The sequence below is a fragment of the Amblyomma mixtum genome, chromosome 3 (genome assembly GCF_055824585.1).
Source record: "Amblyomma mixtum isolate Tamu chromosome 3, ASM5582458v1, whole genome shotgun sequence".
NCBI lineage: Eukaryota > Metazoa > Arthropoda > Arachnida > Ixodida > Ixodidae > Amblyomma > Amblyomma mixtum.
The window spans coordinates 231,334,862-231,356,119 of NC_143014.1; the positions used below are offsets into that span (position 1 = coordinate 231,334,862).

Here is a 21,258-nt window from a genome sequence, read left to right on the forward strand (position 1 = left end):
TACTTGCATTATTCGCGGATGAAAACTTTTCTTCAGTTTTTGTTATCCCCAAATCACACCTCGTATTATATGCGGGTCCATATTATAAATGGGTTTTTATGGCAATTTGATTTTGTTTTATTGTTTTTTAAATATAAAACATGGAAGAAGGTGTAAAAATGTGGAAATTTGAAATTTTTTAATCTTGCAAGTTGTATGTTTTCACAGTGGTCATTCCAACTACTTTTATAAGTTGTCCATTGGGTAAAGAAGTCGATAAAAACGTATCAGAGGTCAAAAAGTGCAAGACATGTCAGGAAAAAAAATTCTAAATTTGAGAAAATTTCCTTTTTTGGCCACTTTCAGCCGTCAATTGCATAGTGCCGTGGTCCCAGTAAAAATATGAAAGATAGGAAGTCACACAGTACCATTTAATAGCATTTATTTCTGAAAGTTTAATCGGAACATTTTTTTATTTTCTCATTCCACGACCCACTCGGCATGGAGAGTCCCTAAAAGTTGATTTTTTGGTCTCTTCCAGTCCTCTGATTCTGTAGGAGCCTTTCAATCAGACGTTTTATAAACGAATCTTTGCCGCATGGATTATCCAACCCTGATGCAAGGGTTGAAGCACTGATGCAGTGTTCGGCAGCAGGAACCTAAGTTCAGTGTTGCTGAAACCAGCGCTGCAGCAGTGGGCAGAGCAGTTTTCTGAGAGGAGGCAGTTGTTGAGATCTTGACCTACTACTCTCTTGCTTCCTGCTTGGTCATGGGGTTGGAAACCTGAATGTTTGATGATTGAACGTCAAGGAACCATTTGTACCCAGCTGCCTCAACATCTTCATGCACAGCTCTGTGTACACATCTAGCTCCGCGAGCACCTGGTCTCCTCCACTCTAGTCCAAACACCAGCCTTGTTCTTCAAAATTGTGTTCATTGTGCTTCTTGGAATCTTGTACCCTGCAGCGACTTTAGATTTCTCTCACCTTGTTCAATTTGTTTTTTGATATTCAGTTTCATGGAAAATGGGAGGTTCTGCCATTTCGGACATGCCATTGTTCACACAGAGTCACTGAAAACCATGCAAAATTGCCGAAATCAGCACGAGGCACCGTAGGTGCAAACTGCGTGACAGTGCACCACAGCTGGCACAATGCGCTGAAAAAGCATTTCCTGGTTGACTGGCCATGTGTCCGCTGCCTAAGTCACGGAAAATCCATGTCATCATCGTTCTTTGCGTGCTAAGTAGCACTATAGCATGTGCAGGTTCATGTGGGAAAGCTAATTTCCAAAGGTGTGATGAGAGGACGCCAGCCTCTCGACTTGAAAAGTGTTCGAAGTTCGAGAATTCCTTTAGGGAATCTAGCCACAAAAGGTGTACTGAGGGAAAGCCAGCTTCTTGAGTCAACCTGTGTTGCCTGAAGTTCAATCTCTCAGGTGTGGCTGCTAATTTTTGTACGATGTTGCCGTATATTTTCCTATACATTTACTTTGCAGCTTCACGGTGCTCAGAAGTCATGCGATATCTAATCGAGTTCAATTTAATCGGATTGAACTGCACAGAGTGTGCTGGCAGCTCTTAAAAGTGTGTTTGTAGCAGTTGTTACTTTCGTTTGAGCGCTATTTGGTTGCTTTAGTTTGAAGAAAAGTTAGGTATCCGATGTGGCCAGAATTGTCTCCTGGATGCTGTTTTAAACTCTTTGCTTGTGTCTAGGTTTCTAATATGTACAAGCACTTTAATTAAAACTTCTGCATTTTAATGTGTTCAGCATGTTTTAGTCTTAGAAACACAATTTAGTGTATTTGGCTCATGATGGCTGTAGTTTCTTATAAATTTTTCAAATTCAAAATAACTTACTAGTGCTGTGGCGGTTGATCAGAGCCGTGGAAAAAAAACTGCCATCTTCAAACTGCAGTTAACTTTGGCCTTGATCGTTGCAGTTTGTGTTAACTCAAAACATTGTTTGGCATGGTATTCGCCTTACTTCCTTTGAAGGTTAAACCTGGCTCATGTTTAGGAAACACCATCAGCTTCAGTAAGTGTGGTCAAGGAAATTTCTAAGTCCTTTGTATACAAATATTCTCACCTGTCTGGACACGCACACATACAAGGAAAGAAAAAGTAATCTCTTCACTGTAGCTTTCCTGAATTAGACTGATCTAGACTTGCTCACTCAAAGTCTAGGTTTTTTCTTTTGTTTTCATGAAGGCACTGCACACGTACAGATAGAAATAGAGTATTGAAATGGTAGTTGGTTGTGCATCCCAAAACCGTGTACCTGGCGGGTGAGAATACCAGTGTGCTTCATGCACATCCTCGTCCCCAACTGTCGGCAAACCTCTGAGCACACCGCCATATGCCTTCACCACAGTGGCATAGATGATGTGGCATACTCTTAATTGGCAACTGGCTCACTGTGCCCTGACGGCACTTTTGATGACCTCTTGGACCATTTCCTGTGATCTGGCTGAGTGCACGTTTTGCCATAGGATTCTGGTGGTTTTTTGTTTGTTTGTCTTTTTGCCACCAAGGATCGGTGCATACCAAAGATGTGCACATTGTTAACAAGGCAAGAATGGGGACTAGCTAGTTGTCCATAGTGCTGGGAATCGCATTGAACTAGTCAGAAGATGAAAGATGAAAAATTCATGAAGGAACGATAGTACAGACCAGGTGTGCATCTGTACTATGTTCCTTCGTGTATTTTTTGCCTTTTGTCTGCTAATCAGTTCAAGACAATTTCCTGCACCATGCATACTATATGTGTAAGAAATCTTATTTTCAAACCGAGCCTCTTTGGAAGCTATGTGCATAAGAGCCAACACCTGGCCTGACAAAAAAAAGAAGTTGAACAAAAGTCTTAGAGTGATTCACAGTGTGTGCTTTTATTGCAAATGTCTAATATTTGCAAATAAGAAAAAATGTCAAAAAGGAGGATTATATCAAATAAGAATGATTGCAGGCTAATGTGAGCTGTGTACTCCTGCTCTAACCTAGTGCAAAAATACTTAGGCCATGCTGCATAATGTAGCCTGTGAAGCCATTTTTGTTCTTGCAGCTTGCCCATGGTCGAAGTTCTCACATATCGCATGTGAAGCCAATGACACTACGCTAATCATCTGTGCTGGTAGTCGAAGCTTCCTCCAGTGTTGAAGTCATTGGCTTAGCTCGTCAGTGTGGTGCACATCATTGTTTGAGCTCACTCTTGTATGTTCGTAGGCACAGTCAGTAGGTGTTGTTTTTGGAGCTCCCTTCTCGAGTGCTGCTTGTAATCTGCCCCATGAACCTCTTTTCGCCTCATCTAACCCTTGAAGAAGGTAAAGTCCAAAAAAGACAGCACATTAAATGAGAAAAAACAATGGGGCCACTGCTGCCTTTTTTGCGCTTCATCTTCAAGCTATGCAATAACTTGCCCCACAACATGTTTTGCTATAGTTTAGTCTTCCAGCCCTTTCTCCTTCAACTGGCTCCCCCTTCTGTGTGCACTGGCCTTTTATCCGTGCCGCTACTGACACCTAGGAGTGCCTTGCGTATGTTGGTCTTCGACCCCTCTGAGAGACGCCTGGCAGCATCCCTACTGCAAACAGCACAGTGTTGCCATCTCTAAAACTTGTGCTGAACTTCTATTGGTTTAGGTAAGCAAAAATTGTGATCTCAAAAATTACCAGCAGCCTCAAGAAGATTGTGGAATGGTTTAAAGTATCAGGCAAGGATGGTGTCAGTTGGACACCAAAGAGGTGGGAATTTGAATCCCACTCAGACCTATTTTACTTTTGGGAGATCAGTAGTAGTGCAGGCATATGGAAAGACAAAAATGTGTGCACACAGGAAGGTGAAAATGTAGGCATGTCATGCATTCCAGCATTTGAAAAAAATCTGGGGGGCCGGTTTGGCTAGCTGCCGCTCTGTTCTATTTTGCACTCCTTTGTTCCAACAATATCTGTATTTTGTGTCAGAAGACAAAAGTAGCCAAATACTGCAGTAAAAGGCCACTTTTCTTGTGTGCTGAGTTTAAAGTTAGTTACCACTCATGCAGAGTGGCTGTGGGAAATGCTAGCATCCTGTATCACGAAGGCAAAAGCAGCTACCTCACATGAAATGGCAACCAAGACCTCTCTCAGGCAGTGCTCTCGGTGCTCAGCATCTATGCAGCCCACCGCATGCTGCGGTGCAGATATCTAGGGAAGGCACATTAACAGCTTTGTTCTGTTCTGCAGCTATTTGGATATGTTGTCACTGACGGTCTTGAGTGTAAGGGGGTATGAATGCTGTTGTTGTTTTCAATCCGGTCTTATGTTCAGGGTGCCAAAATACCTTTCAGACCATGAGATGATTGCAAAGTCAGCTTATTCAGTTATGCTGTGACCTTGTACGTTACGAATTTCTTGCACAAAAATGACCTTACTTTAGACTGGAAATAATGGGCTATAGTTTTCAGGTTTAATCTATTGACTGTTGCATCAATCAGAGAAAATTAAAAAAATTAATCTCGGCTTAACCACATGTGTGTTCAGGCTCAAATTTCATACAGAGGTAGCATTTGATGGTCAGTTTTGTTTTATGCGGCATTTAAGTGGGGCACTTGACTGATTTGGTCAGAATTATTTAGAAATCCCCATCATCTGCGGCAAAGGGCGAACCAAAAATGAAACACTTTGCAGCAGTGGTACCCGAGGCGCTATCTTGCATCCACCGGAGACACAAGCCCTCTGCCAAGGAGAGGGGCTGGGGGATGCTGAGTAGGTTATTTAAAAGCACTTTCTTGGTTACGTTATTAATGTTAGACACTAAAAACACGGTTTGCATGCGATGGCCGCAATTTCAGAGAGTTTGGTTTCTGTTTACACAATAAAGGGTTTACCCCGTCGTTTTTAGTTGTCTGCTTTTGTATTTCTATTGCCGACGATCACTGTGCTCAGTTGGTGAGTGATTTATTTTTGCTTGATGCAAAGCAGCACAAGACATCACCAAAAATGCGGTTGTAGACCAATCAAGAGAAGGCCAGGGCCGTGACTTGGCTGTGTGAGTCGAACTCCGTTTGTTTCGTACGGAAGTAGTTCAGAGTGACATTACATTGTTGACCGCCCCATCGCTCACGTCTCCAAAGGATTTAAGAAGTCTCAAAGAACGGGCGCTGTAGCAAGGGCATGCAGATTGGATGCTGGGAGCTCCGAGGAGCATTGGAGATGCCACTGAGGGCGCATTCGTGTCGGACCCAAGGCTCTTATGTAGGCGCGCTGTCCTAATGTTGGGAACAGCAACCTCGACCATGAGCTGCACCCTGAGGAGAAAAGGAATGAGGCCGAATTAAGTTTATGTGCTGCGCGAAGTGACCGACCACAGACTGATAGGTGGCTGGAGTTCTGCAGAGGGGAACAAATACGGATTCCTGCTGACCCTGGCCATCTGCAGTTTCTGCTTTGCACCGACGAGGTTGTGTTCCACCTTGACGGTTGAGTGAACAAGGAGAACACGTGCATGTGGTCTCAAGAGAAGCCTAGGTTCGTCAAGACATGCCCTGTGCACTCCCCAGGTGTGGCAGTGTAGTGTGGAATCTGGAGGGAAGGGGGTTATTGGACTGCTTTTCTTTGATGCTACAGTCACTGCAGGTAGTTACTTGCATATACTGGATTATGAATTCCTGCCTCAACTCAACTCAAAGCATGTGCAGAAAGAAATCTGTATTTTCCAACATGACGGTGCACCGGTTCATGATTGGCTGGATTGAAATGTTTCTTAACGATGTTTCTTAACGATGGGTGGGTCGTGGATCCTCAAATATGCCCTGGCCTCCACGCTCACCTGACCTGACACCCTGCGATTTCTTCATGTAGGGTTTTGTGAAATTCGTTTTGCACAGCACAGGGGCACTCCGCACTGTTGATGAGATGAATGTGCACACTGAGGATGTGTTCACCCTAATTGACAACTCCATGTGGGAGAGTGCCTTCAACAGATACATCAAGTGCATTGAGAAATGCATTGGAGCACGCAGTGCCCATATTGAATGCTAAGCTTAACACTGCTTGAAGCACTGCCCCACAAAAAGATGCTTTACAGGGCCACTCAAGTCCTGCCTGGTGAGAGATTGCACAGCACCGCTGCTCCACATCCTAGCCTCTACAAATAAACCAGAGCAAAACATTAACTACACAGACGGCTTGGCACAGCAGCTCCTCGTGGTCTCACCTTAAAATACCGTGAACATTTTTTGCATGATTTGTTGCATGATCATATCATAGCCACTGACAGAAAGATCATAGCAGATGATGCAAAACAAAAATTTAAACGCTTTATTGCAATAGACAGGAATGGAACTTGTTGAAATTGCAGCAGTTTCGTGCAATTCATGTTTTCTGTGTCCAACACTTGATAACATAGCCAAGAAAGTGCTTTTAAATCAACTGTGCAGCTTCTCCCACCCCCCTCTCAGTAAAGGGCAAATTTCATTGGTGGGTACAAGATGGCACCATGGGCACCATTTCTGCGAAGCCTTTCGGTTTCGGTTTGCTGTCACCGCAGACAATGGGGATTTGCTAAAAATTGTGACCAAATCTGGCGAGCACCCCAATCAAATGCAGTATAAAGCAAAACTGACCATCAAATGAACCTCAGTGCGAAACTTGAGCCTGAAGAAACGTCCGGTTAGGCGAAGAAATTTTTTTTAACATTTTCGCTGATGGATACAACAGCCAGTACAAGGGACACTGTTACCCTGTTCATTTTTACAAGCCTTATTTTAATAAGGCACCAAAGCAGCTAGGAAGAATTGGGACACACAGGGTAGTTTCATTTCGTCTGTTTCCTGTCCTTTCCTTTTCATTATGTATTATAGTTACTCCTGTAGTAAGTTAGCTTGGCTGTTAGTCATGAGTTTCAGTATGAATTGCTTTTGCTTTCATGGTGTAGGATTGGTTTCAAAGCCTGATCCTCATGGTGTGCCATTTGTTACTGGCTAGGTAGGTTGAATTTAAGAATGAGTCCTGGGTATATGGACTTTTGCTTTGGCAGTTCTAGATGCACGTTGTGTGCACTGTCTCCTCCAGCATATTCCCCCCATCACCACCACATGACATCTTTCATAATGCAAGACTGCCTTTCAGATGCAAGAAAACATTAATTTTGAAACTTTCTTTCAGTGTCTATGTTTTATGCCATGAAAGCTGCAGCCAGTATTGTCCTGGATATATATGCTCGAGCTGGATCTTTTTTTATGTATGTGCAAATTTTTTTGCTTGGCAGTTGTGGCTACCTTCTTTTCAAAACACTTGGTTGCTGCTGTTCAAGACTGAACGTGCGAGGCCTGTCACACTCGATGAATTAAAGTAGCATTGCAACGATAACCAAGCATGAGGTCTTTATTCATTCTTTGTGTGCCTGAATGCCCAAACGGGTCTCCTAAATCGTAATATTTAGTATTTTAATTGTTTTCATAAATGCTTGTTTCGAGCTCATGGTGTCAAAAACACAGCAGCATTTTCTGCAGAGCCAATGAGGGGGCAGCCAGATTGGGCACTGCCTTTCTGATTGGTTGGGCATCCAGTCTGAAGCTAATTCCTGTATACGCAGGAAATGGATAGTGCTGCAAGAATTTTGCATGCAACGAAAACTGAAAAGAAGTAGCGAAAGGGAGGGCAGCAGAAAAAAAAGCCTGTAAATAGCCAGGCATTTCCCAGAAATTGAGAGCCAAACAGGAGATGAGGTTAGGGGGGCAGCATTGTTAACCTCCAAATCCTGGCAACAAAGAAACATCGGGAAGCCTCCCTTGTGAAGTTAGTCTCCCCTGCCCTGTCTATGGACACCTGTGCAAAGGGAGGATGCTGTCAGAATGCGCGGTTGTGGGCAGGTGAGGACAAGTTGTGTTTCTGTAGCACCCAGTCTGAGCACTGGACGAGGGAAATGGGCGTGTGAAACACGTGTTCATCTCATCTTTTAGAGCTCAGCTCTTAGGTGCCTGTTTCTGCATTTTGGGGCATCGCCTCGCCATTGTCCGTTGTAACCAGCAGTGGACACCCTTTAAGCTGCGAAAGCAATGGAGCGGGAGGTTGGAAAGGAGAAAGTAAAAGCGGAACCTCCTCCCCTTCTTAGCAACCGGCGCGCCAGTGGGGGGCAGAGCTGTGCATAGTGGTAGAACGAACGCGCGCGCTTCGGCGGTGGCAGCTACACCGCCGTTCCTTCACCAGACGTCTCGTTGCAGTTGAGTGCGTGAGACGCATGGCTCCGTAGCAGCCCAGTGATTCCGCGCCAAGGGATTCGGAGAAGCAGCAGTGGGTTGACCACAAGGCTTTCGCCACGCATACTTTAGAATTTCCAAAGTGTCTGCAGTATTTTTTTGAGTAAAGGAAATGCGCAGTAACTGTCTCCCACAGCTACGAAATCAATTGTGTGGGGGCTGGAAAGCAGCGGGTAAAATTTGTAAATTGATTTCTGAGGAAAGGAAATGCGCAGTATCTGCCTCACACATCTCGGTGGACACCTGAACCAGAGGGAAGGTGCATAACTGCCCTCTTGGAACAATGTACACCTCAGTCGTGCTTTAAGCTATGTGGCGGCAGTGACAGATGTGCGCTGCATGCTTTGGCATTGACAACATTGTGCCAGAAACGCTGCCACGTGCCAGGGTGGCAGGGTGGGTGGGGACTGTAATGTAGATATAAGACAAGCAGGAATTCCTTACCACTTATGCGGGAGAACATCCCGTTCCTCTTGCTCGTAACGGCTCCCACAGCTGTGTCAACCTCGCGAAATACTTGCACAGACCTCGTCTTTGAGAATCAGGCATTGCTTGGTGCAGAAAGTCGAGCATATATCCATCTATTTCTCCATCTACAAAGCTTCCTTCATGTCAAGCAAGAACCGTTAGTGGAGTGTTTTTTGAAGACTGAATATGTGTAGAAAATAACAAGTTGTCTCTAATTGTACGTACATGTCTTGCTCAAATTCTTTGCCTCAATCTATCGAAAAAAGCTGAAACAGCTGATGAGCTGCGCTCAAGTTTCGCATTAGGAAGTAACGTAATCGTCACCAGTTTTTTATTTTGAATTTTCTAGATGAATAACTTTCGGTTACTTGCTCTGATTTCAGTCCTTCTTTTTGCACCAATCTCTAGATTGCATAACGAATCCATTCAACCAGATTAATCAGCACCGAGAAAAGTGTTGCCATACCCCTTTATGGTTTGTCTCCCTTGTGGTTGCAGATCCCCTTGCACAAGGAGCGACTCCTCTTGCAGCAGTGGTGTGCTTGTTATTGATGAAACTTATGGTAAGTGCATGAGCCTCTTGTGCCCTGTGGCTTCTCTCATTGAAGTCATTTCTTGTCCAGTTTTTTCATTCTACATTTAAGTATAATGCAAGCAGATTTCACAGGCTGCTGGTTTCTGATAATGTTTTACAACAAACGCATTCCTTTTTATCCCATCTTACTCTTATGATAGAAGGTATTAGTAGATTTGCTATGACTCCCAAAAGAATTAATAGAAAAAACTAACACTTTACACTCTACTATGTGCATAGCCTATATCCAAAGCATACACATACAGTACTGACTACATGCCTGCCTCTGCTCGTGTAAACACTCAACTGCCATTACATAGCCAACATTCAGTTTTAACGGAAGAGAGTAGGGACACAAAATTTTAGTTGCACTCCTTATTTTTTTGGTGTGTAAGGCTTTGGTAACTACGAATCACTGTGTAGAATTTGCCTGCACCCGGCAAATATTGTATTAAATTTTTTTCTCGTGTAGGTTCGGCTTGGACAGCTGAACTGTAGCTCTGGCATCAAAGCTGGGGTTGAGGTCACATGACACATGCAAAAACTGTGATTTAATTGCTGGTTCTTCATTGTAATCCACCCCAACTCTTGAACCACCCTGCATAAACTGTGATACAGGAGCTGCTTTCTGACCTGTAGTCAATATAGCTTTTTTGGCGGGCTGGGACAAGCCTTGAAATTAGTGAAATGTTTTGTGTATCACTCCAGAAAGAAAGCACACATCGACTGTTTGCTGTCTTTCGGGTTTAAACAGGAGAGCCCCCAAAATCTGTAGGTAAACCTACAGTAAATGGCGTGATCTTCTGGCAGCTACGACATGGTGGCACAGTTAACGTTTGTGAAAACTCCTCTGTGGTGCTCCAGAGTTTTGTAAAAGACAGCACCCCATGAAGTCGATGGATGTCAGTGCACCCATCTTGCATTCATTAACTAGTTCAAGAGGCACATCAAATTAATTCTGTGATGCTTAATTTATATCTCACATGGGTTGTGGAGCTAACTATTGGTTTCAAACTATGGGTCTTGCAATGCTTTTGGTGGTCCATTAACGCATTTCTGTTGTTCGTGGTACTTTCAGGAAAGCAGTTGTTCTTTAGCTGAGGAAAGGGGATTGTTCTTGAAGCACTTGATGCTCCTAACACCAAGTTATGCATATGATTGGAAACAAACACATTCTGCATTTTAATTTTTGAAGAACTCTGTTCTCAAGTGTTTGCAATACCTCAAATCTATATTTTAGTCAAAACCAGGTGGTTTCATACTTTCTAGACACAAGTTTGTGTATGCTGTGTAAACAAGCAAGTTAACACTTTGGAGTTAACTTTGACTTCTGTCCTTTTTTCATCATTGCAACTCGTCTCATCCCTTGGGCTGCCATCAAATTGGCCATTTATTAGGACCCCCGCAGGGGCATCTGCTACCTGCAGATGTTGGTGAGTTGCGACACCACGGGTTCGTGAGCATTTACAGGGGGATTATGGTGAGCCATGCGTCACCACGGACCCGAGCACCTGCGCTTAGCCATGCGTGGCATCGCCGTGTCCGGGGAAAAGGGTATCCTGATGGTTGAGCCAATGCCGAGCATTTGGACCTTTAAGGCCCCTTGGCGGAGGCAACACGCCACTTTGGCCCCAGCTTCCCGTAGACGGCACCTCCGGCCTGACTCGACTGGGGGAAATTAGCAGTCGCCTTTTCCTATCCTCCCCTCTACCTTTCACTTTCCTGTTTCTTTCTTATAACTCTCCAGTTTCCTCCTCTCTTCTCAGTTTTTCACTTTCCATAGGCATCTAGGGTTAACCTTGTGTGATGAACTACCCTGAGTTTTGTCATATTGGGTTATAGTTGGGGTGTACAGCTGACGTGGGCAGGACTTGCGAGTTCCTGTCCCGTCCCCTCGTTGGGCTCCGTGGTGGGCAGCTGGCAGCGTGGCTGAACAATACACATATTTCATGGTTCCCCTTCCCAAAAAAATGATCACCCTCAGAAAAAGAGTGCTTTCAGCATGGGTTACAAGCTAAAAAAAAATGCCTAGTGGCAACCTCCTACTGGAGCTTAAAGACAATGTTCAATTTTCCAAGCTTTCCACCATGGTGTCAATTGGGGAAGCCCAGTTTTTATCACTGCACACCAATTCTTAAACACTGTCTGTGGTGCGATTTCTGAAACAGACTTTGTCCACCTCACTAAGGAATTGAGGGTCTCAGTGACCAGAATGTCATAAATGTGTATAGCATTAAAATTAGGAAAGATGACAAAGAAATCCTAACAAAACATACAAATCTGATATTCAACTCCAGCACACTTGCAGAGTTCATAGAAGCAAGCTACTTGATAATAAATGTATGTCACTACATCCCGTTTTCACAAAGGTGTTTCAGTTGTCAAAGATATGGACATGGGTTGCCGAGCTGCTGTGGCCACTAAACTTGTGCTAAATGTGCCTCAAAAGACCATGCTTCCAGTAACTGTGAAGGAGCTGCAGTTTGCGCAGGTGATCACCCCACATATTCAAGTTCATGTCCCTGATGGAAAACGAGAAAGAGATCATCACAATGAAGACAAAACAAAATATCACTTTCAAGAAATGAGACGACTCTTCCGCACGAAGAACACTTTCACCTTCTCCGCAAAAACAAACTTGCTGATGTGGTGCGCAGGGATGATACACTGCACAGCACTCCAGCATCTGCCCAGGCCACTTTTACTGGGCCTATGGCAGGGCCATCTGCACCCCAGGCAGGGACAGCGAATGCTGCTCTGCCTTCTCCAAAGCAGGGAGTACCGGCCCACGGGTCGGCTCCCCCGCAGGACTTCCCCCGCTGGGGGAAGCCTGAAACTCACACATTTGCGGCTTTGCGGTCCTCCAGCACCTCTGGTGAGGTGATGAATACAACTCCCAGTCCGCCCACTTTGAAGCGGCGGAACAGCTCTCTCGAGCGAAAAAAAAGGGAGCCCTGATAACGGGCCCAGAAAAGTAAATACCTTCCGTTCCATTCCCATCCAGAAACATAAACATGACTTTCTTACTTCAATGGAACTGTAGAGGACTGTTAAGAAATTACAATGACGTAACACATAATCTAGGGTCAATTTTGCCTCTAGCTTTATGTCTTCAGAGACCAATCTTGGTAACAACATGTAAATATATTAAAACATTATAAAACTTTTTGACGCGATCGTGAGCATGCAAATAGACTCTCGGGAGGCATCGCAATTGCCATTCAAAGTGGTGTTCCAGCTCAAGAAATCAACCTTAACAAAAAACTTGAGGCGGTTGCGGTTGGCGTCATCAGCTACAAAACCATAATAGTATGTTTTGCATATCTTCCCCCACACGTCACATTAAGATGCCAGGATTTAGAAGGCCTGATTGATGAACTGCCGGAGCAATATCTGGTAGTTGGCGATTTTAACGCTCACTGGCCATTTTGGGGAAGTGAGCACTGTGACTCTAAGGGCCAAACAATCGAAAATTTTTTCCTTTCAAATATGGGAAAAGCCATATATTTGTACCCAAGCTCAGCAGAACTGAGCTTTCTCGATTTAGCTTGTATCACCATCTCTTTTTAACGATTTTAATTGGATGTTTTAAATGACCACCTGGGAAGCAATCACTTACCAACTGTCATCGGGTTCTCATTGTCTCCTCCAGTCATCCCCACAAGACCACGGCGCTCGAAAATTCACCTTGCCGACTGGTCACTTTTTACAAGAAGTGCCACTCTGTAAAACAAATTTTGTGATGACCTGAGTATAGATGAAATTAATCAAAGGTTTACAACATGCACAATATCGGCCGCAGCACTAGTCATCCCACAAACAACATCACTCGTACATAAAAGACACAAAGTGTGGTAGACACAAGAATGCACATAGGCAAAAAAACAGCAAAACGAAGCCTGGGGTGCTCTCAGTCAGTATCCCACTGCAGAGAACTTGCTTACCTTTAAGCGGGCCAAGGCCAGAGCTCAATGCGCTCAAAGAAATGCAAAGAAAACCTCCTAGCAGGAATGTGTGTCCTCAATAAACGGTTCAAATAACATCAAAGAAAATGTGGGAAAAGGTTCGTAGCTTCACTGGTGACCATGCTCCTTTCATACTTCCGCTGTTGACAACACCAGGTACACAAACATTGTTAGAAGAACAGGCCAATATATTGGACAGCGCATTTTTCTGAAGTCTCAAGCTTGTCCAACTACACAAACACATTCCAGAAACAAAGCAATAGCTGAAAAACAACAACTTCCATCTGGAGCAGGTATGCATGAGGACTAGAACCAGCCTCTCACACTGCAGGAATTAAATAGAGTATATTATCTTCTGGTTGAAAGACAGCACCAGGCCCAGACATTGTGCATTAAGCTATGCTTGCCCATCTCTCTGAGGCTGCCATAGAGACACTGATGGAATTCTTTAAGAAAAATATTGTGACGAAGACGAAGCTGGCAGTGGCGCGGGACGGAGCGCCCGCGCTAGGCCAGCGCCATTAAATCATCTCATAGCCATCGTTCACCACGTCTCATTCTTCGGCTGGCCGCCACGTAACATTTGGTGTGAGGTGCTGGGGTCCCTTCATCGCAATCCTTGTCACGGAGCTTCGGCGTCCTGGGCCTGCCGTGGCCGTCGGCCGCGAGTACTTGGTCAGCGCCGCACGGCCGTGCCCCAGCCCGCCCGACCTGAACCGACCTCGACGCTCACCCCAGCCCCGTCCCCCGCCCGGACCACACGACACGACGACCCAAGACCCCACCGACCCAAGATCGCACCGACCCAAGAACCCACCGACCCAAGATCGCACCGACCGAAGAACCTACCGACCCAAGACCCAAACATGAAGACACCGCCCCCCTGCCCCCGCCGTTCGGTGCGTCCAGAGACCTCGGCCGTCAGCTCCTGGCACCCTACGGCGCGGATGCTTCGTGGACTGGGACTCATTCTTTCATCTTTCTCATCGTGGCGGCCAGCACTGCACCATCTTCTACATATTGTTCGATCCTTCACTCAAGACCATCGCCATTTCGCCGTCTGTTCTTCACCGATCGGGACGATCGCTCGGAGGCCCCGGGTAGTGTGACGAAGACGAAGCTGGCAGTGGCGCGGGACGGAGCGCCCGCGCTAGGCCAGCGCCATTAAGTCATCTCATAGCCATCGTTCACCACGTCTCATTCTTCGGCTGGCCGCCACGTAACAATATGAATAACTGGAAATGATGAGTGGTATAAAGCAGTTGTATCTTTTCTGAAACCCGGAAAGCCACCAACAAGCCCTAGCAGTTACAGGCCGATAACCCTCACCAGCTACATTGCTAAAACTTTTGAAAGAGTAATAACCATTAGACTGACATTAGTGCTTGAATCCTGCCAACTATTAGATATACATCAGTGTGGATTTAAAAAAACATGTTCGACCACTGATCAACTTGTCCGCCTAAAAAACACCATCCGGGAGGTATTCATCCACAAGCAACACTGTATCGGGGTCTTCTTCGACCTGGAGACGGCCTATGATACCATGTGGAAGTTCGGCATCCTCCGTGGCCTAGCGGAGCTAGGTATCTGCGGCAGGATGCTGAACTGCTTGAGCGACTTCTTGGCTAACTGCACTTTCTGAGTCCACCAAAGAGAAACTCTCTCCTTGGCTTTCACCCAAGAGAATGGCATACCTCAGGGGTGTATTTTAAGCACGACACTCTTCATAGTGAAAATGAATTCCTTAGCTAAAGTTATACCCAAGTCCATAATGTATTCAGTTTATGTAGATGACCTAAAGATAGCATGCACTTCCTCCAGCATTTCTACCACACATTAACAACCTTATAAAGAAAACTTCTCAAGCCCTCAGTGTCTTAAAAGTGCTCTCACAGAAATGGTGAGGGTCCAAGAGAGCATGCCTTTTACAAATCTGTCGCTGTCTGGTGCACTCCAAGCTGGACTAAGGGTGTGTAGTATATGGTTTGGCAAGAGCATCCTACTTTAAACAATTAGACCCCGTTCATAATCTTGGTCTGTGCTTATCATCTGGAGCATACAGAATATTGCCGGTAGCCAGCCTTTACGTTGACACTAATGAGCCCGCTCTAGAGGGTCGAAGAATTCCACTTACATGCACATATGTCCTAAAAGCCCATTCTCTTCCAAAGCATCTCTGCCATCCCATTGTCACGAAGTGTCCATCTAAAAGACTATTCAACAACAAACCACATTTTATCAGGCCACTAATACCGCGCTTTGAAGACAAATGCGAAGAGTTAGCTGCACTAGATGCTCTACCTATCATTGCATTGAGACAAGACCATTTGCCACCATGGTACAGCCTCCCCGCAGTATGTGACCTCACAGTGACACATTTAGACAGAAAGCAAACACCAAACAAGCACACACTACAGGAACTGTTCACACTGCAAGTAAGATATGACACCTACGCAGATTTTACACTGATGGCTCCAAAACAAACACTTGTTGGAAGTGCAGTAATTCAAGGGAAAAGAGAAAAAATGATTGTACTGCCACAGTACGCATCAGTTTTTACTGTCAAGTGTTACGCCATGTTCGTTGCTGTCGAGCAAATAGTAAAAGAGAACATCAAAAACAGTATCATATACACTGATTCCCTGAGTATGCTCAAAGCACTGCACTCCAGAAACGCGGCTGAACGCATAATAGGAAACATCATACATAACATAGTTAAAATCACAAAACAAAAACATAACATTATATTCTGTTGGGTTCCTAGCCATGTTGGAATTTTGGGCAATGAGAAAGCAAATGCATCCACTGCAGAAGCCTGAATTGGTCCAATAAAACAAGTGAACATACCACACAGAGATTGTTTGAAGTTAATATGCAGTAAACTGAGAAGTAAGTAGCAGGCTACATGGGAGGAGCAAGTAAACAACAAACTGTGCTCTGTAAAGCCCATTTTAGGAGAACATAAATCATGTAGACATCAAGAGCGCTTTACCGAAGTGAATTTATGTCAACTACATATCAGACACACACACCTTACACACAACTTCCTTCTGACAAAACAAGAAAAACCTCGCTGTGATATGTCTGGTGATAAAATCACAGTAAACCACATTTTAATTTCATGTATAAAACTTGAACAAGAAAAAGTATTTTTGAACATTCTACAATGAATACATCTCATTACACCCCATGGTGCTTTTAGAAGTATTTTCAAGTTTCTTAAAGAAGCCAGTATTTTAAACAAACTGTAGGTATTCCCTTAAACACCAGACATTCTAACACTGTGTTTGTTGCATCATAGCCTTTGTTGCTTTTGTGCCATAAAACCCAATTATAACTAACTAACATTTTCAGGAGGCACCGGTGCATCCATTCTTGAAAACCGCTGTTCTGCATTGACCCATTCCAGGCAGGACTGTCTCCTATCTTAAAAGCTGTGTTTCTCATGCGCTTTGCTGTTTCTAGCACTTGAAGGTAATCTTTGTGCTGCTTTATGTGAGTGAAAGTCTAAAGGGGCTCCTCTCTCCTTTTTCTTTTTGTCACACTTCTGCTGCAACCTGATTACATGACGGTGCTTCAACATAGTGGAGGACACTCAATCGGAACCAAACAGCCCTGCAGCCTTGCTTGACGGTGCTCTAGCAGAGGATACCACACCTGACACCCAGGTTGGTGGATTCCTTTCTTCTTTTTTTGTTGGTTATCATCATGACCATTTTAGTTGTTTTACTGTTTGATCAGAATGCATAGCAAGTCTAGCTTCAGAGATTGACCCCTATGCGTGCTTGTCAGTATACGTAAGCCTGACTGCACTTCATCCCCAAAAAAATCCTAGTCACATTGGGCGTTATTTGGCCTAACAACCCCGCTAAGCATTGCCCTGGCAATCCATTTTAACTTCAGTGCACCTTGCATCTATAAGGAAGGTTCTCAGCATGAATCTCCCAAAAGCTTTTGTAGGGTAACAATGTATCAGTTCCTCAGTGATGTGGAGGTGCATGCCCAGCTCCCGACCCAAAGGACAGTGGTTTGGCTGCCACTGCCGTGGCTCAGTGGTTGTGGTGCTCGGCTGCTGACCCGAAAGAAACGGATACGATCCCAGCTGCAGTGGTCGCATTTCGATGGAGGCGAAATGCTAGAAACCTTGTGTACTGTGTGATATCAGTGCATGGTAAAGAACCCCAGGTGGTTGAAATCTTTTGGAGCCCTCCACAACAGTGTCCCTTGTAGCCTGGGCTGCTTTGGGGTGTTAAACCCCATAAACCATTAACTAAACCACTGTATTTAACAGAGCTGGTGTGAAGGTTGAAGTATGTCTACCACACAGCACACTTCTGTTGCAAGTTAGTTGATGTGTCTACTACTGTTTTAGAAACATCAACGAAAATGCCTACCTCACATTGTGTATGCAGGAGTGGCATGCATGTGTGTGATGGTTTCCTCATGGAGGAAGTTAGTCTATCCAAACTGCTTTTCTGGCATATACTTTCCTTGTTTCCCATGATTCATTGTTGCTTTTTTTGGCTTCAACATAGGAGGCTCCCTTTCATCTGGTGGCTCATTCTTTCTTACCCATCATTGTGGTTATCAGCACTTATGTACGGCCACCAAAGAAATGTTTGAAACTGTATGCAGTGTATTTGCTGGGAGCAGTTCACTGCCATCATCATCATTATCAGTAGCAGCCTGACTATCCTCTGTTTCATACATCAGGTGCAACCTTGGAAAGGTACAAATGTAGCCCACATGAAAGAATAGAGAGAGACGTGTTACTCCGCGCTTGTTTTATGGCTGAGTGGTCTAAGACACGAGAAAGCAACAGCGTGTCATCAGGAATAAGAACGCATTTAATCAAGCTCATGACAAATGTATCATGTAATAAGCCTTCAAGCAGAGCATTTATTATTATTATTTTTTTTTTTGTTCACTGCAAGGAATGCACTACTTTTTGAACGCAGATGTAGGCAGTGCAAACAAGAGTGCTAGCCTTGATGCCATTGCACCTTATGTATGAAACGGAGTATAGGGTACGTCCACTGCAGGACAAAGACCTCTCCTACTGACTTCCAGTTAACCGTGTCCTGTGCCAGCTGTGGCACCTTATCCCCAAAAATTTCCTAATCTCATCCGCCCACCTGATTTTCTGGCACCCCCTGCTATACTTATCTTGGAAGTCTATTCTCTTACCCTAAGGAACTATCACTTATCTTGCCTTCATATTAATCGCCCTGCCCATGCCCATTTCTTCTTGATTTTGGCTAGAATATACCATATTGACTCATGTAATTTGCATAATTTGCACACTTGTTTTCTTTAAGTAAAGGCTTCCAGAAAGGGGTGTGAAAATTATGCAAAGATTTTGCAAACACAGCCTAAAAAACTCTACAAAGGTCGTCATAACACACAATATATACTACGTATTGCCGTCTATGCATCAACCTGCCCAGCTCGCATGCCTCACTGGCCAAAAAGAAAGCTGACAATAAATATAAGACGCATACTCCTCCCACCCCACCTTGTGTTATGTAGTTCACTGTGGGAAGGCGTGATGGCGTATGCGCAGCTCTAAAGCGATAAACGCGCAACGATAAAATCATAAACCCACCTGTCAGGTGCAAAGGGCGATAAAAGGAGATAAAATGGTGCCCTCGCGTGTGGCCTGGGTGATTAGTGGCAAACTGAACACTAAATAGTTCGGTAGTGTTGGATTTCAGCATGTGCCAGAGGTTACCAGAAGTTTTCTCTAGCAACTGTTCATCTGGAAAAGTTACTGCCAGTGCGAGCAAGCCAGGTAAACTTTGTGCGATTGGTCTTCTTGCCACTTGCACTTTTCGCAGTTGCACATGGTGACATGGCCACACCGATCTTCCCAAGGCTGCCTTGCGTGCACCCGTGTACATGCTGATGGTTGACGCTGCAGGGAGGGTAAAATATGCGAGAAAAAGTTTTTTTTATAAACCCGGATAATAAATTAGGGGTGCACAAGTTACGTGACGGCACTATGTGAGTAAATACGGTAATTAACTTGCATTTGTTTTCCGACCCATTGTGCCCTTTTCTTTACTTTTAAAATTGCACCTATCATTTACCTTTCCATAGCCCATTGTGCTGTCCTAAACTTAATTTCAAGCCTTTTCATTAGCCTTCATGTTTCTGTCCTATATGTGAGTACTGGCAAGGTGCAATTAATTACAGTTGAACCTAGTTATAGTGAAAGGTAAGAGACCCCGTGATCTTGTTACAACCCCTGTTTCATTACAGTCATGTGTGACTTTGGCCACAGCATGCCAATAGGCTTGCCTGCCACTTTGTAGATCGTTTGCCTGCCACCAGAGTCTGTGGAGGGAGCCTTCAGCGTGCTCCAAGCACCCACCACAAGGCAGAATATATGAATTTGTCTGCATTGCCAATATGCACCCATTCTTACCGCATCCCAGGCATCAATCCCAGGCATTCCAGACAGGCATCAATGCCTAGAAAACAGTTCTTTTGAGGGATATTATCATAGATGACCGGCAGAGCCTATTTTGTATATTAGCCCTGTTTTCTAGGCACTGAAGCCAATACGCTGTAACGAGGGCACAAAGCAGCTAATTTATCGTGAGTACCTGTTTTGGTTGGATTCCTTTCTTAAAGGAAGACTGAAGCACTTTTTTTTAAAACTGGACGAACAGCGGCATCCTATAGTTTTACATGCTGTATACTGAAATATCGAACCCAAATAGAACAAAACCAAGCGCGAATTGCCTTTTTTAGCAGAAATATCCGGCCTGTGTTGCGGGGCATGCCATGGGGTGCATCGTCGCCGTTGATTGGTGAAAAGGTCGTGACTACACATTGAGGACTGGAGCAGCTGCTGTGTTGAGTGCAGATTACAGCTTTCCACGGTGCTCTAAAAGCAAATATGGAGGCTATTTTTTCACTGACCTCCAAAGAAAAGGACAGTACTGTTTGTTCATTCCAAGTATCAGCTGAAACCAAAAAAGACACAACCAAAAAATTCTACGCATAGCAGAAGCATACGACAACGTGACAGAAGCATGTGCATTTCATGCGTAAAAGGTGCCAGCACAACCTCTGCTTGTATTCTTGGAAAGGAAGGGGTGCGAACAATACTCAAGCCAATTACCACAATCCAACACCTGCTGGCTCCTCCGGAAGAACGTCATCCCAAAGAAAAGGCCCAAGGCGTTGTGTACAAAAAACCCTGTTCTCAGTACCCGGCGTTGTAGGTTGGGACAGCAAAGTATTTCAAGGAAACGATGAAGCAGTACAAGGCTCATGTCAAAATGAGCAAAGCGCAGTTGCTGAGCACTGCGAGGCATGGGATACAGGATAATGAAGCAATTATTGAGTGCTGGAGACCAAGACAAATCCGTGCATAAGGCTGCTGCTTCAGTCATGGCGCGTTCAGCAGATGCCGAGAAATATTAATTGCTTCCTTGGAAACGTTTGCCATTCCTAGATCTGCAGTTTAGGTTCAGTGACCTGGTGGTCGACTATCTGGGCATTTAAAATACAAGCTAGCTACAACTGGCCCGCTGCCACAGCTTGATGAAGAAACCAAGTAAGGTTTCGAAACGGCGTATTTTTTTTTGCAAGAGCTTGGCTGGCGATCATTTCTATCTTAAAATTGCAACAGAAATCAGACAGACCTCTGCTGAATGCTTTCATTTTAATTGCTTAGCTACAATTATAGTGATGAGACAGCAATGGGGGAAAAAAAACGAGATGCCGCATATGAATGGCGATCATTTCTTGGCTGGCGATCATTTCTCTCTTAAAATTGCAACAGAAATCAGACAGACCTCTGCTGAACGCTTCCATTTTAATTGCTTAGCTACAATTATAGTGATGAGACAGCAATGGGGGAAAAAACGAGATGCTGCATATGAATAGCTTCAATGCTTGCTTGCTCGGATGCGTCGAACCGAGCCTTGGTGAGCACGCCTCAGTGGTCTGACTGCACCTAAGCTGAGGAGAGCGACACATGCTTGAGCCTCTATACAGGCTCTGCAGGGGCTAAGTGAGCATG

The 21,258-nt window shown here is 44.6% G+C and overlaps 1 protein-coding gene across 1 annotated transcript in view; it reads left to right on the forward strand.

The window, feature by feature from the left end:
- The window catches only part of LOC149353981 (uncharacterized), a 102,529-nt gene that overhangs the window by 59,218 nt on the left and 22,053 nt on the right, over positions 1 to 21,258 (forward strand). The window contains exons 7-8 of the mRNA XM_089575898.1: positions 9,180 to 9,244; positions 16,809 to 16,891. Of these exons, the coding sequence (XP_089432024.1) occupies positions 9,180 to 9,244; positions 16,809 to 16,891 (148 nt within the window). The remainder of the gene's footprint in view (positions 1 to 9,179; positions 9,245 to 16,808; positions 16,892 to 21,258) is intronic.